The 14,557-nt window shown below is 43.9% G+C and overlaps 1 protein-coding gene across 1 annotated transcript in view; it reads left to right on the top strand.

Annotated features, from left to right (window-relative positions):
• Positions 1–3,564: 3,564 nt before the first annotated feature.
• Positions 3,565–14,557, top strand: part of DHX15 (DEAH-box helicase 15) — a 46,047-nt gene continuing 35,054 nt past the window's right edge. The window contains exons 1-2 of the mRNA XM_082237396.1: positions 3,565–3,743; positions 11,641–11,983. Coding sequence (XP_082093522.1) covers positions 3,670–3,743; positions 11,641–11,983 — 417 coding nt within the window. The 5' untranslated portion in view covers positions 3,565–3,669. The remainder of the gene's footprint in view (positions 3,744–11,640; positions 11,984–14,557) is intronic.

Here is a 14,557-nt window from a genome sequence, read left to right on the forward strand (position 1 = left end):
TCTATCAAGGCATGAGAGTCTTCATGTACACTGTTGAGTGCATTGCTGTAGAACTGCCTCATAGTTTGGCACATGCCCCAAAATAGCTACCTTTGCAGATTTCAGCAGTGGAATAGATGCTATACTTGTTAAAATAAAAATAAAAAAGGTAAAGGTAAATGACCCCTGGATGGTTAAGTCCAGTCAAAGGCAATTATGGGGCTGCGGTGCGCATCTCGCTTTTCAGGCCAAGGGAGCCGGTGTTTGTCCACAGACAGCTTTCCAGGTCATGTGGCCAGCAGGACTAAACCGCTTCTGGCGCAACGGAACACCATGATGGGTGCCAGATCGCACAGAAACACAATTTACCTTCCCACTGCAGCAGTACCTATTTATCTATGTGCACTGGTGTGCTTTCGAACTGCTAGGTTGGCAGAAGCTGGGACAGAGCAAGGGGAGCTCACCCCATCACACAGATTTGAACCGCCGACCTTCCAATTGGCAAGCCCAAGAGGCTCAGTGGTTTAGACCACAGTGCCACCCACATCCCTTTACCAAGCTATACTAAATGTACTGCTAAAGACATAGTCAAATAACAGCCTGAGGAGTCATGTATTGTGTGCTTGGGGTAATTCTGTTTATAGTCTCTTTTCTCAGCCCTTGGCCATCATGACTAACTGCATTTTGCTGGGAAGATTGGCTGTCTGGACATGGAGATAGTTAATCCCTGCCTAAGAGAATGGGGGTGTCCCAAAGAAGGCAATTTTGAAGCTACTCCTGGAGGAGGAATCATTAGTCTATCAGATGGTCAATATTATCTTCTCAGGTCAATTAGCTCCAGGCATTCTCTAATGAATCTGATTATCTAAACCTCTTCAGTCCAGTTTTCAGCCTGGAATTGAAACCAAAAGAGCCTCTTTGCCCTTTGCCCCCATAGATTACTTTAGTCAGGAAACGGAATAGGTCAGTGGTGTCCAAACCTTTTTCAAAGAGGGCCAGATTTGATGAAGTGAAGGGCCATGGGGGCCAACCAAAGTTGTTGACTTTTTATTATTTTACCCCAAAGTTGTTGAGCTTTATTAGGGTTGGAGTTGTTGAGGTTTTTTTAGGATTTCACCCCAGGAAATAAACTGCCACAGGGGCTGGATTAGGCCCCCGAAACACACTTCGGACATGCTGGACTAGGTATTGTGTCCTTGCTTGTTCTCCTGGATTTCTTGTATCTCATTACTTTTGACCATGGCATCCCACCCAGTGATTTTCTTCTAGAAAAACAGGTGACAGTACTCATCATGAAGTTGTTACAGTAAGTGCCACATTTTTAACCAGTGCTTTTCTTCTATAAAAAAGGGTGCTGGTACTGCATACACTTGAGTTTCACCAGAAAAAAAGGACTGATCCTACCACACTTCTTGTTTGCGATGGTAACTCAAGTGACTGATCTGGAGCAGCTTGGTGCCTATCTCACTGCTCTATAGAGCTAGGAAAGTTCATTTTTTAACAGGAACTAGTTCTATTCAAGTTCAAGATGTCCAAAAAGTTCATGTTTTCCCCTTCATAAAACAGAATAGTAGATGAACTAGTCTGGTTCATGTTCCTTTCATAATTCAGTTCAAGTTCATCCAAAGGATCCTCAGCAATTTCGTTTTCAACATTCAGAATATTACGAGCTCCTTTGTGGAAGTATAAAACACACTTATATTTAAGAAGACTAAGAAAACATCAAGCCACACATGCAGTGAATGTGAATTGTTTATTTTTCCTAACAATTATTATAGTTAAGCTTCAAGGCCAAAAGAGTCTAAGGAGTAAAAAATACATGCAAGAGAATGAAGCTGAAGATGAACCAGAAAGCATTCAAAATTTTACCTCAAAATGAACTTAATTCACTTTCCGTTCAGTTAGTAATTATGGAAAGCACTTTAGGTGAAGTTCAGATATTTTTGAACTAATTCAGTGAACTTCATTGAACTAAACTAGTTCATTCCAAGCACTGCTGCTCATTTTCAGCTGTTGCTCTGCTCTTTGGCCAGTAGGAAATGGACAATTTTTGTAACAACTCCTCTTCTTTAGTCGAAATAAATAAAAAAATGGTCCAGTAGCACCTTAGAGACCAACTAAGTTTGTTCTGGGTGTGTGCATGCACACGAAAGCTCCCATTTTTTTAATCTGTAGGCTGCCTTAAGTTCCTGTCAAGGTAAGAGGTAGGTTATAAATAAACTAATAATAATAATAATAATAATAATAATAATAATAATAATAATAATAGTACTTTCCATTTGTAGGTTAGATAAATGCACCAGTTCTGGAGGCCTTCTTATCTGCGCCACAGACATTGCCCATTAGACAAGACTATTACTCAGAAGCAGCAATTTGAAATACAGAGTGGTAAAAGTTTGCCCACAGCCTTTCCATTTGTCTTCTGCCTCAGGTTTCATCCATCGTTATTACTCTAGAGAAGCACTTTCTTCCCCCCTCCTTATCAGTTTATGTTACGTGTGGAAAATAGAGGGAAAGAAACGCTTAATTCATAGAACAGTAGAGTTGGAAGGGACCTCGATCGATCGTCATCTAGTCCAAGCCCCCTGCAACGCAGGAATCTTTTGCCCAACGTGGCTCTCGAACCCACAACCCTGAGAGATGGAGAATCTGAAGGCAGCCCTGTTTAGGGAAGTTTTTCATCTCTGATGTTTTATCGTGCTTTTGATATTCTGTTGGGAGCCGCCCAGAGTGGCTGGGGAAACCCATTCAGATGGGGGGGCGGATAAAAAAATATGATGATTATGCTGCCTCAACGGAGGCCTTGTGAGTTTTAAAAGCCAAATCCTGGACTTGAGAAGGATCTAACAAGGAACCTTATACGGCACGAGCCACAGAAAATAACAATTTTGTTGTTGTTTTTCCAAACAAATTTATTGGTTTTCACAACATTATAAACAAACACATAAGACAAACAAACATAAATCATAGCCTAATTGAAAATTATTAACATTGTTAAGTGACTTCCTCGCTTCCCCTTGGCTGAATTTCATTGCATACCCTTTTAACGGTTTTCCAAATCACAGTTCTTATAAAATGTAACTTAAAACAATAACATCCTTAGATCTTCACATGATGAAATGAAACATATTAATTCATCACTTAACATAAATAAAACCCTGAGCCAATTAAGTATCTGCAAGCTGTTTTCAGTTCATTTCACTTAACATATTTAACTAAGGAATCATTAAATTTAATCCACTCTTCCTGATATGCAGCAAATAACAAATTTGAGGCGCCTCCAGGGTCGCCTATTGCGCACCCCTAGGCTTGGATGTGAAGGCACAAGCATCTGCCTCGCGAATAAACGGAAGGTCATAGAGGGCTGGAGAAATAAAATGATGATGTCTGTATTAAGGACCCTCCCCTTCATCTATAGCGCCCGGCGGGCCGTCTTTTTATTTTATTTATTTATTTAAAAAGCAGGAGGGAACCATGCGCATGCCGGAACGCCAGTGCTGGGGGTGAGGTTTCCGGCCGGAGCTTTAGCCCCAGCCGTACCTCCTCCTCCTCTCCTCGCGGCTGCCGAGGCCGCTTCCTTCCGGCCGCCATTTTAGCTTGAGCTTTCCCTTGCCTCTCTCTCTCTTTCCCCATCTCCCTCTCTCTCTCGCCGCGGCCTCCTCGCGGCCGCCTGCCCTGCCGCCCCCGGCCATGTCCAAGCGCCACCGCCTCGACCTCGGGGAGGACTACGGCTCCAATAAGAAGAGGCTCGCCGCCCCCGATGGGTAAGGAGGAGAAGCGGCGGCGGCGCCTCCCGCTCGACGAGCACATTCCTGCTCTCCGGCTCCCTCAGCGCCGTTGTTCGGCGAGGAGGCCGCGCTGGGCGGAGGAAGCGGGCGGGGAGCCGGCGGCGCCCAAGGCAGGCGGGCCCCTTCTCCCCGCCGGACGCGCTTCGGCCTCCCCGGAGGAGGCTGGCCCGCAGCCAGGCCGGGCCGGCGGCCCCTTTGTGTCCCTCGGCCTCGGCGCTGCCAAGCCTCCCTTTCCGCGCGGGCTCCCAGCGCGCCCCCGGCTCCCCGCCTGCTCGCTCTTGAAACCGCCAGTTCTTCGTCGCGGCTGCTGCTATTATTATTATTATTATTATTATTATTATTATTATTATTATTATTATTTATCTCCCTCACGACGGGAAAATGCAAATTCTTCGTCGCGGCTGCTGCTATTATTACTATTATTGTTGTTGTTATTATTATCCTCTCTCTCACGACGGGAAAATGCAAATTCTGCTGCTATTAATGTCAATAATAATAATGGGAGCTCACCCCGTTGCAGGGATTCGAACCGCCGACCTTCCAGTCGGCAAGCCCTAGGCTCAGTGGTTTAGACCACAGCACCGCCCACGTCCCTTGTCTCTGACTTAGCAGTATTCAATTTCAGTTTATTAACTTAAGTTGGATTGGCAGCTATTGTTGTTCCTGAGTTGGGATAGCCTGGCTTCAGTTGTTCATGCTCTTGTGACCTCCCATCAGGACTACTGCAATGTGGGCTTCATGGGGCTTCCCTTGAAAATAGTCCAGAAGCTGCAGCTAGTAGAGAAAATGTCTTCTAGGTTGGTAAGACGTGGCGCTGGCTGCTGTTGTGCTACCAGACCCAATTCTAGGTACAGTGGTGCCTCGCAAGACGAAATTAATTCGTTCCGCAAGTCTCTTCGTCTTGCGAGTTTTTCGTCTTGCGATGCACGGTTTCCCATAGAAATGCATTGAAAATCAATTAATGCGTTCCTAGGGAAACCGCCTTCAGACCAGGTCCGGGGACAGTCTGTCCCCGGTCCTCTTCTGAAGGCTGGGGGGGGGGGACAAGGGCTTTTCTTCCCACCCCCAGCATTTTAAAAACCCCCGGGACAGCGGAGGACTTCTCCGCTGTCCGGGCGATCTTAAAATGCTGGCGGGCGGCATTTTAAAATCGCCCCGGGACAGCGGAGGACTTCTCCGCTGTCCGGGGCGATTTAAAAGCCCCTGGGAAGGCAGGCAGGGGGGACAAAGACTTTTGCCCCCCGCCCGCCTTCAGAAGGTGTTCCCGCCCCCCCCCCGCCCCGCTTCGGAGCAGCGTTTCGAAGCGGGGCGGCTGGGGCAGGTGTTCCCCCCCCCCGCCCCTCTTCGGAGCAGTGTTCCGAAGCGGGGCGGCTGAGGCAGGTGTTCCCGCCCCCCCGCCCTGCTTCGGAGCACCGGGAGAAGCGATCTCCCCGCTGCCCCTTGCTTCAAAAGAGGTCCGGGGGCAGCGGGGAAGAAGCGCTGCGCTTCCCGCTGCCCCAGACCTCTTTTGAAGCAAGGGGCTGCGGGGAGATCGCTTCTCCCTGCAGCCCCTTGCTTCAAAAGAGGTCCGGGGGCAGCGGGAAGCGCTTCGCGCTGCCGCCGGACCTCTTTTGAAGCAAGGGGCTGCGGGGAGATCGCGATCTCCCCGCAGCCCCTTGCTTCAAAAGAGGTCGGGGCAGCGGGGAAGAAGCGCTTCCCGCTGTCCCCGGACCTGGGGCTGCGGGGAGAAGATCGCTTCTCCCCGCCGCCCCTTGCTTCAAAAGAGAAGACCCGCTGTCCCCGGGGCAAGGTTCGTTTTGCGAAGCAAGCCCATAGGGAAATTCGTCTTGCGAGGCAACTTGAAAACGAAAAAACCTTTCATTTTGCGAGTTTTTCGTCTCGCGAGGCGTTCGTCTTGCGGGGTACCACTGTACTTAGCACTTGGGTACTAAGCCTTAAATGGGTCCAAGTACCTAAACGAAACCTCCCCTGGAATTACTTGCATGAAATACATGCCCAACAGACTGTTGGAGCAAATTCCCTCCCCCACTGAAAAATGGTTGATAATATGCTTACGAATATTGAGAGGCAGGTGGAATTTAAACTTCCATCTTGCACACTGGTTGTATAGATCTGCACAGTTTCAGTGATGTAGCTTAAATGTTGAGTTGTGTGAGTGAACTAGGTTGCCTGACAGCCAGGTTCCTATTATAACTAGGATTGGTGTTTGGTCAGAAAAAAAACTTGGTTAATGGACCATTCAAATATTCTGAAATATTTTTTGGGGGGGCGGGGGACAGGAAGAGTGATTTGGGTGGGGAAGCTGCCGGAGGGTGGTACCCATGATACCCTCTCAAAATTCCTAGTGACCCACATCCTCAAAATGATTGGGAACCGTTGCTTTTCTACACATTTGTGTGTGCTGTGACAACAAAAGTGGTTTGGCTGGAGTATTTTTAGGCATTTCATCTTCCACTTCAGGCAACTGTCCAAGAGGGTCAAATTTTGACTGGCTAGTACAGGCTGGGCAGCTGATTTGCCTAGACTTGCACCAGTTTGATGGCGGGTTGTATATGTCTTATGCTTCTCTGAATTTTGTGTTGTTATTCCTGTTCAGAAATGCATGTAGTGTTTGGTTATTTGCTATATATTAATCCTTTATTTCCCCCACAGAGGTCAGGGTGATATATGAGCATTTGTCACAAGCAAGTTGTAAGTCAGGGAACGTGTGCACATTAATGAGAAACTTACAAAGTCTTGAATGGTGAAGGGCTTGGGAACAAGGGGCTTTCCATTGTACTGTGGCTACCAGATGATACCACAAAAATGTTACTGGCCACTTAGCAAGGACATTCTTAAACTTCAGGGAATATTTGATAGAACATACATGTGGCCATATACCGTATTTTTTGCACCATAACACTCACTTTTTTCCTCCTAAAAAGTAAGGGGAAATGTCTATGCGTGTTATGGAGGGAATGCCTACGGGTGGCATGCCTACGGATTTTCCTCCTCTAAAAACTACATGCGTGTTATGGTCGGGTGTGTGTTATAGAGCGAAAAATACGGTAATAGATGGTTGGTTGAATATTCCAACCATTCCACCATGCTATACGGGAGGGAGATGGAACTGCAGGGCCTCTCTATTTACTCTGCTGATACACAAACAGCTTTAGGTTCTTACCAAATCATTCTATTTCAGCTGGTCAGTGCAAGAGTTGGCGCCTGAGCATGCTTCTCCCTCTCTCCCTCCCTCCCTTTTCCATTTGTTTTGTGTATTTTAGACAGTAAGTCTTAGGACAGGGACTGCCTTATCATGGAAGCCTTTTTTGACTGAAAAGCAGAACAAAAATAGGTTTAAATTTATTTATTTTTTTACCACTATCCCAATCCCGATTTACAAAACTGATGCTGTTAGTTATTCACTCTGAGCAAATGGGCTATTTTGAGGATGCTACTTTCAGACCCACAACTCTATTTGGTTGCTGGTATTCACACAGTCCACATGTAATGGAAAAGTAATGGTTCCCACCATGAAAGCAAGTCACCGGGAGCATGCCTTCCCACTGCAAAAGGAAGCAGCTTCTGCTATGCAGCAGTGAGGAGGACACTGAAAGTTTCTATTTTATTTTAAACTAACCAACTTGGGGGAAATGTGGTCTGCCCAGGTGTGGGCAAGCTGTGTCCCAAGAGCTGCATCTGGTCCTCAGTCTAATTCTCCCTTTGGGGATGCCCAGAGTGAGAAGGAGAGTGGAAGGTGAGGAAATATGGAGGGTACACCAGAAATGGATGTCACAGTGGGAGAAGGATAGGAAATCCTCTGAAAGTGATTAGTTCAGACCTCTGGTAAGAGCAAGCTGTCCTTTGGCAACTGCTGGGCAAGGAGGAGAAGGGAAGAGAAAGAAGGAAAGCGGGTGGCAGAGAAAGGAAGAAAAGATGACCCCATCCACTTTTTACTCTGGTTTTGCACCCACGTCTACCTTGAGAGAATGCAGACCTTGACAGAAAAGTGTTTCCTCTCCCTGGTTAAGTGGCTAGTGAAAAGAGGCCAAAATTAAAGTGTGGTGTCAAATCCTCATTTGATCTCCAACCATAGTTTAAAAGATTCACACTTCCCCAAGGCTTACAGTTGTTCTTTGTGTTATTGAGAAACAATGATTTCCTATTCTGTTTCAACAGAACCAGTGGGTATGTAAAAGGTATATTTAGAGGTGGGTAATTGATTCTTTACCCATTTGCATTGCATGTGGCAATGCCATAGTTTGCAGTAGTTCATACTCATGTGGTAATGTTGATGTGCTGCTGTACTAATAGAACAGGGGTCCCCAACATGTGGCCCATGGGCTGGAAGCGGCCCACGGAGGCTGTTTAATCGGCCCATGAGCCGCCCCTGAACTGAGCCTCCCACTTGGCGAGCCCCCATGTGTTGCGCTAAACTGGCGTGGCACGGGGACTCTCTTCCATGCCGCCAGAAATTGCTTCTGCGCAGGCACGATTTTCAGCGTCTTTGCATGCGCAGAAGTGATTTTCGGCGCTGTGGACATACGCAGATGCGATTTCCGGCGTTGTGCTACGCCAGCCCAGCCCATGGAGGATCTCCACGGGAGTGATCCGGCCCATGCCCGGTAAGCCTTGCCGACCCCTGTAATAGAACATCCTGAGTATACTCATTTTGGTTGCACACAACCATACATACATAAACTGGTATAAGTGGAACAGTTTCTGCAGTTGGTCCTATATAGTTTTCTTATTTGAAATATTTATATATCACTTGGCAGGTGGATCTCACAAAGTAATTTTGTTTCCTATCAGTGGGGTCCCTTCTTGGTATGGTGACCCTCAAGTCCAAATGTGCTTGGCATAGTGACCCATTGTTTTATTGTCACATCAATTTTTGACCATCGGTCTTCAGCAGCCATTGATTGTGTGCATTTTAACTACAAGGTTGCCTATTTTATAACTATTACTTGAGGCATCCAAGAAAAAAATACTGAACACCCCTACTGTATTAATGTGGAATTTTTTGAAATATTTATAGTGCTTACAAAATTATTCAGTTTTTTTATAGGAGTGTAAGAACACCAAGCATCTGATAGCAAGATATTGCTTCGTAAGCTATAAAAAAATTCTTAAAACATACAGCTGCACAGGCAGTGCTAGATATAGCAAACTTGGAATATTTTTAATAGTTTTATTCACTATAAAGTCCATTTTGGCAAGTGTAAGTGGTATGGCTGTGCTTTCATTTTGCCAACAAGTAGGTCAGTGTGGGGTTTGATGATTGTGAGACATAGTCTCAGATCATTATTAATGTATAAGATAAAGATATTATTTCTTATTTCAACTAAGCAAACTTCAAATTACCCTTGATTTAACTATTGGCTAATCCTGGCAGTAGATCCAGTGACAGTTTGCCACAAGGTGCTTGTAGGGGGAGTTGTTTTGAGTGACTATAACAGCTTGCCTCTTATGGTGTGAGTGTCTTGTGATGAACTGTTACTAGATCTGCTGCCAGTCGCCAAGCATTAAAATATAAGACTCAAGTCTTTCTGCTGTACAGTTACAAGTGTCAACACAGCGTTATAATATGCCTTTACCTTTTTAAAAATAATATGCCAAGAAGCTGTAAGAGGCATTCATTATACCAGTTAAGGATTAAAAGCCATAATTATCTGGGTTATACTTGTAAAGACTGCAGCCCATTTGCAGAGGCATTGCAACCAACTAGCAGGTTGTGACACACAGGTTGGAAATACTGCTTTAAATGGCTTCAGCAAACAGCTAGAGTGGATTTCGTACTTCACATTTGTAACTGCGCACCACCTAAAAAGTAAGGAGTAGCACTAACAATAATTTTATGTATGTATGTATGTATGTATGTTATGGAATAAATCAAAGGAAGTTACAGCATCAGTTGATCAATAATATCACGACTATACTATCACCAGTGCATAACACTTGTATTTAAAGCAGGGTGGTCATCTTAGTCAGTTGGTTGAATTTGCATTGCAATAGAAGCAAAATCTTGCTTTTAGATCATGTATATGTGAGTGTCGTAGTAGCATAATCTCAGGTAATTCCCTCTTTTGTCTGAGAGAATAGTAAAAGCCTCTTTTAAGATGAGACTTGCCAAGAGAGAAGTTAAAACATCTGCTGCCTAATTAATCAAGCATTTTCCTGGAAGTTAATGCCACATATAATATTCACCAGTGGTTTGAAGGAGGTGGGTTGAACTAGGTTGTGCCTCCATCATAGTTAACAGCATCACCACCACTGATTCTTTGTTTCATCTACTTTGTTGAGCTTTTCTCATTTCCTGGTTCTCTTTCAACATCTATGGAAAGAACTATAAGTAGCCCTATTTGGAAAGATGAGGATAAAACTGTCCCCAGGTCTGACTGCTAAGATACACAGTGATATACTCACCACTCCTATTCTATTGCTGTTGATAATATGCTGGTCTATTATGGTGTACAGACTCCTAGTAAGATTTAACAACTTCTTTGTTTCTACCACTAGTCTGCTGTCAAAAACTGGTTGCTTATATGAATAGTATTTTTACTTAGAAGCAGATACTCTTCCCTATTAGCAGAGAATAGCATCACACAATACTACCATATAAATAAAACATGGGGTTGTTGCAGAAGATGCTATCCCATATCCAGTTTATCTCCCTTGTTCCCATAGCTGGTAGGATTCCTTTTTCTGTGTCATTGTCATATTGTGTCTTCCACTGACATCTTTGGCTTGGAAGTACAGAAAGAGAGCCAAACACAAATCCTTAATTTTACAGTTGCTCCCGTGTCTTTAAGCAAATTGGAGTGCAAAAGGCAGATGGTCTTCATTATGAGAATTCTTGGATTGTGGTGCTAGGTAGTATATAGGCTGTATGTCGTTGGATGTGGGTGTTTTATCATAACAAATTTAGTATGCAGGATTGTTCAAGAGATCTATGAATTGAAAAAAATTCAAACTTGATTTATATCAATAATATACATATCCACATGACTAGTTTGGATGCTTTTCAGTAGTTTCTCCAGTGATTGCAGACAGCTTCCCTTAAACACAGGACCACTGCAGAGTGCCTCTTGAAACAGGCAGTTTTGGGTGTGTTATAGATGTGCTCTCCATTCATGTGGAGCAATGGTGAAGCCCAAGAAACATGGCCAGTGCCCTGATTGTGCACCCTAGAACACCTGTAGGAATCATGTGCCTTACCTAGGGATTCAGTTGTAGATATAATGAGGTTCCTTGGCAGATGTCAGTGTGGAAGGAATTTCCTGGGGTTGGGGAGTTTGAAACCCTGGCATTTAATTCCTTAGTGCTTATCTGGTTCAAATAAAAAGCTTTCATGCCCTTTATTGGTATTTTCAGACTTGCAAAGCAAGGCAGAACAGAAAGAGCCAGTGTGGTGTAGTGGTTAAGAGCGGTAGACTTGTAATCTGGGGAACTGGGTTTGCGTCTCCGCTCCTCCACATGCAGCTGCTGGGTGACCTTGGGCCAGTCACACTTCTCTGAAGTCTCTCAGCCCCACTCACCTCACAGAGTGTTTGTTGTGGGGGAGGAAGGGAGAGGAGAATGTTAGCCGCTTTGAGACTCCTTAAAGGGAGTGAAAGGCGGGACATCAAATCCAAACTCCTCCTCCTCCTCCTCCTCGTCTTCTTCTAAAGGCTTAGTTCATGATAAAGCTGTTCTGAAAACCCAGAGTGACTTGTCTATCCTTGGTTATCATTATCATGGAAAATCATTCTAGAATATCTTACACAGAGGGAAAGGTAATCTAGAACCAATAGAAACATGGGCTTTATTTCCAATAAGGAAATTTTGTAATAGAGAGCCTTTACTATGGTTATTTCAATGTAACTTATCTTTCTTTGTTCTGGAAATCATTTAGGAAGGATCGAGATCGTGAACGGGATCGTGATGACCGGTCCAAAGACCGTGACAGGGATCGAGATAGAGACCGTGACAGGGAAAGAGATAAGGAAAAGGATTTACGCCCATCAACCAATTCTGCACTCCTTCCTGGTGTTGGGTTGCCACCTTTAAAGCCAGCTGTCCTTCCACAGGGTATTAATCCATTTACAAATCTACCACATACACCTCGTTATTATGAAATCTTAAAGAAACGACTTCAACTCCCGGTCTGGGAATATAAGGAAAGATTTACTGATATTCTGATCAGACACCAGTCTTTCGTACTTGTTGGTGAGACAGGTTCTGGCAAAACAACACAGGTAAGTTATTTTTTCCAACCTTTATTCATTTGTAAAGATTTTGTGGTGTGCGGCAAGTGTTAAATGTTTGGAAGGATTCTGTGAAAGTATTAAGTGTTGTACTAGCAATATTTCAGTGTCCTTAACGAAATTCGTTGTGCAGTGACACATCACAGGTCTTACCCTTTTGAGCAAGATCTGTTTAATGAACCTTTCAGTTGCTTAATGACTAGAAAATGATGTAATGAGATTTCACTCTCCTCCCCCACCTCTGGTAGTCTGTCTGTCTCTTCAGGGTCTGTTACCTTTTCATAAAAGGTTCAGTGGTGTTTGAATTGCTCAATACAAGTCTGTGTTAATCTACAAATAACTGCTATTCTGGTTACTTGGATGTGATGAATTTATAATAATGGTAAGAAAGTATGGGAAGCCACTTATTCAAACCACATTTTTCTGAAACTGTCTACTGGCTTAATGGAAAAAACCAATGTATTCCAATTCTTATTCATTGATAGCAACTGAATTGCTTTGTTTTATATACTTTGACAGTATAAAATGACTGTTTGTTGCCTATGTAGATTGCTTTCTGGTTTGTAGTAGTGTTAGATCTTATCCTCTAGAAAGAATTATGTCACTGATAAAGGTGTGGAGAACATATCGCTCTCAAAAGTCATAGGTGCAGGGCTCATTGTTCTCAGGGAGTTCACATAAAGGACAGTATTTTAAATGCTACACAGAAACAGACTTTTTACAAGAACAAAATGTTCTGGTGTATTTGGTCTTAATTTTCAATATACAGTATATATATATAAATCCTCATTTCATCACTTTGCAACCATTAGTCCTATAGGTATCAGTGAGATTTCTGACAGTGGTGAAGAATTTTCTGTGCTTGGGCCCTTTGTAGTCTGTCAAAGGGAGATATTCAGAATCATAGAATTGTAGAGTTGGAAGGGACCAAGAGAGTTATCTAGTCCAACTCTCTGCAAGGCAGGAATCTTAAGAAAACATCCACATATGCTGGTAAAGGAATGCTTCAGTACATAATATTCAGTACATTCAGAACTATCAGTTTTGGGGCATGGCCGTGAAGGAAAGAATATGGCAGCTTAAACTTTGAATTCTACTCCAAGGCCCAGAAAAACAGCTTGGAGTGAGAGCCTGCTGTCCAAAAACCCCAAACCTTGTAGAAAGGAGAGAGGAATGCAAAAGGATACAGAAAAGCCAAAAATGAAAGGCCTCACTCAATTCTTTCTGCACATAGATAGAAAGCTCACTTCGCCAAGGACACTAATGCAGGCCGAAGTCAAGATGGCACCTCTCTCGAAAGAGGTGTGCTCCTCTCTGGTGAAAGAAAATGGTAACAATGTCTAAAGAGGAGAATTTTGCAGCCCAACAAGAAGTCATAAAGGAGCTTATTAAAAATACTCAGAAAGAATTACGCAATGCTTCCAGTGGAAACGAAACTGGAAGAATGTAACAAAAGGCTTTACTCCTTAACGGAAACAACTGCAGCAACAAAAGATTAAGGCAAATCTATGATAAAAAGTTCAAAGAATTGCAAAAAGAAAATATAGATATATGAAGATGCAGAAAATCAAAATAGGAGAATTAATTTACGTTTTCATTCTTCTAAAGAGGGAGTGGAAGAGAATGATCCTTCACAATTTATTGCTTCTTGGCCTAAATCACTGCTTCCAGACCTCATGATCTCTGCTGATGATTTTGAATGGTTACACAGAGCACTTGAACCCAAACTGAGAGAGGGAGCTCCCCTCATGGTATAATTGTCTGCTTTGCCCGTTACAAGGAGGAGGAAATGTGGAATAAACTGAGGGACCTAATACCCATAACATAAAAACAGCCCAGTTGCGGTGATGGAGGAACTGGATTTTGGAACACTCAAGAAAAGGAAAAACTCTCTGTGCTAGCACGATTAAGGAAGAAGCTGGAATTAAATAATGCTTGGGCTTTCCCTTCTGTCTTATCATGAGAGGATCAGCACAGCTCACAGCAACAAATAGACTCGAAGCAACAGATCTCCTCAACAGTCTGACATGGCAGCTAGGAGAAGCAGTGGAAGAAGAACACTCTGACCTTTCCAATGGAGGTTGGGAGGATGCAAACAGGAGAAAAATATGTCGCAAAAGCCTGACATATAACAGCCAAGGAGACCACCACAACACACCAAGAAGATTCCTGTGTCCAACAACAACAACAACAACAACCAACATCAGACCAAGAAATATGGACTAAATCATCACTGGTTTGGCTAACCCAATTATCAGTAAGGCAGCCACAAGGCCAAGACTTTTAAATTCCTTCTGAGGATAAGGTCCAGATGTAACACACACAATCTACATAGAATTCTACTCAATTCATTGAGAGCTGGACCATATAGAAGGCTGGTCGCCGAAGAATTGATGCTTTTGAATTATGGTCTGGAGGAGACTCTTGAGGGTCCCATGGACTGCAAGAAGATCAAACCTCTCCATTCTGAATGAAATCAGCCCTGAGTGCTCACTGGAAGGACAGATCCTGAAGCTGAGGCTCCAGTCCTTTGGCCACCTCATGAGAAGAGAAGACTCCCTGGAA

The sequence above is a fragment of the Podarcis vaucheri genome, assembly GCF_965113315.1.
Source record: "Podarcis vaucheri genome assembly, chromosome: 9".
NCBI lineage: Eukaryota > Metazoa > Chordata > Lepidosauria > Squamata > Lacertidae > Podarcis > Podarcis vaucheri.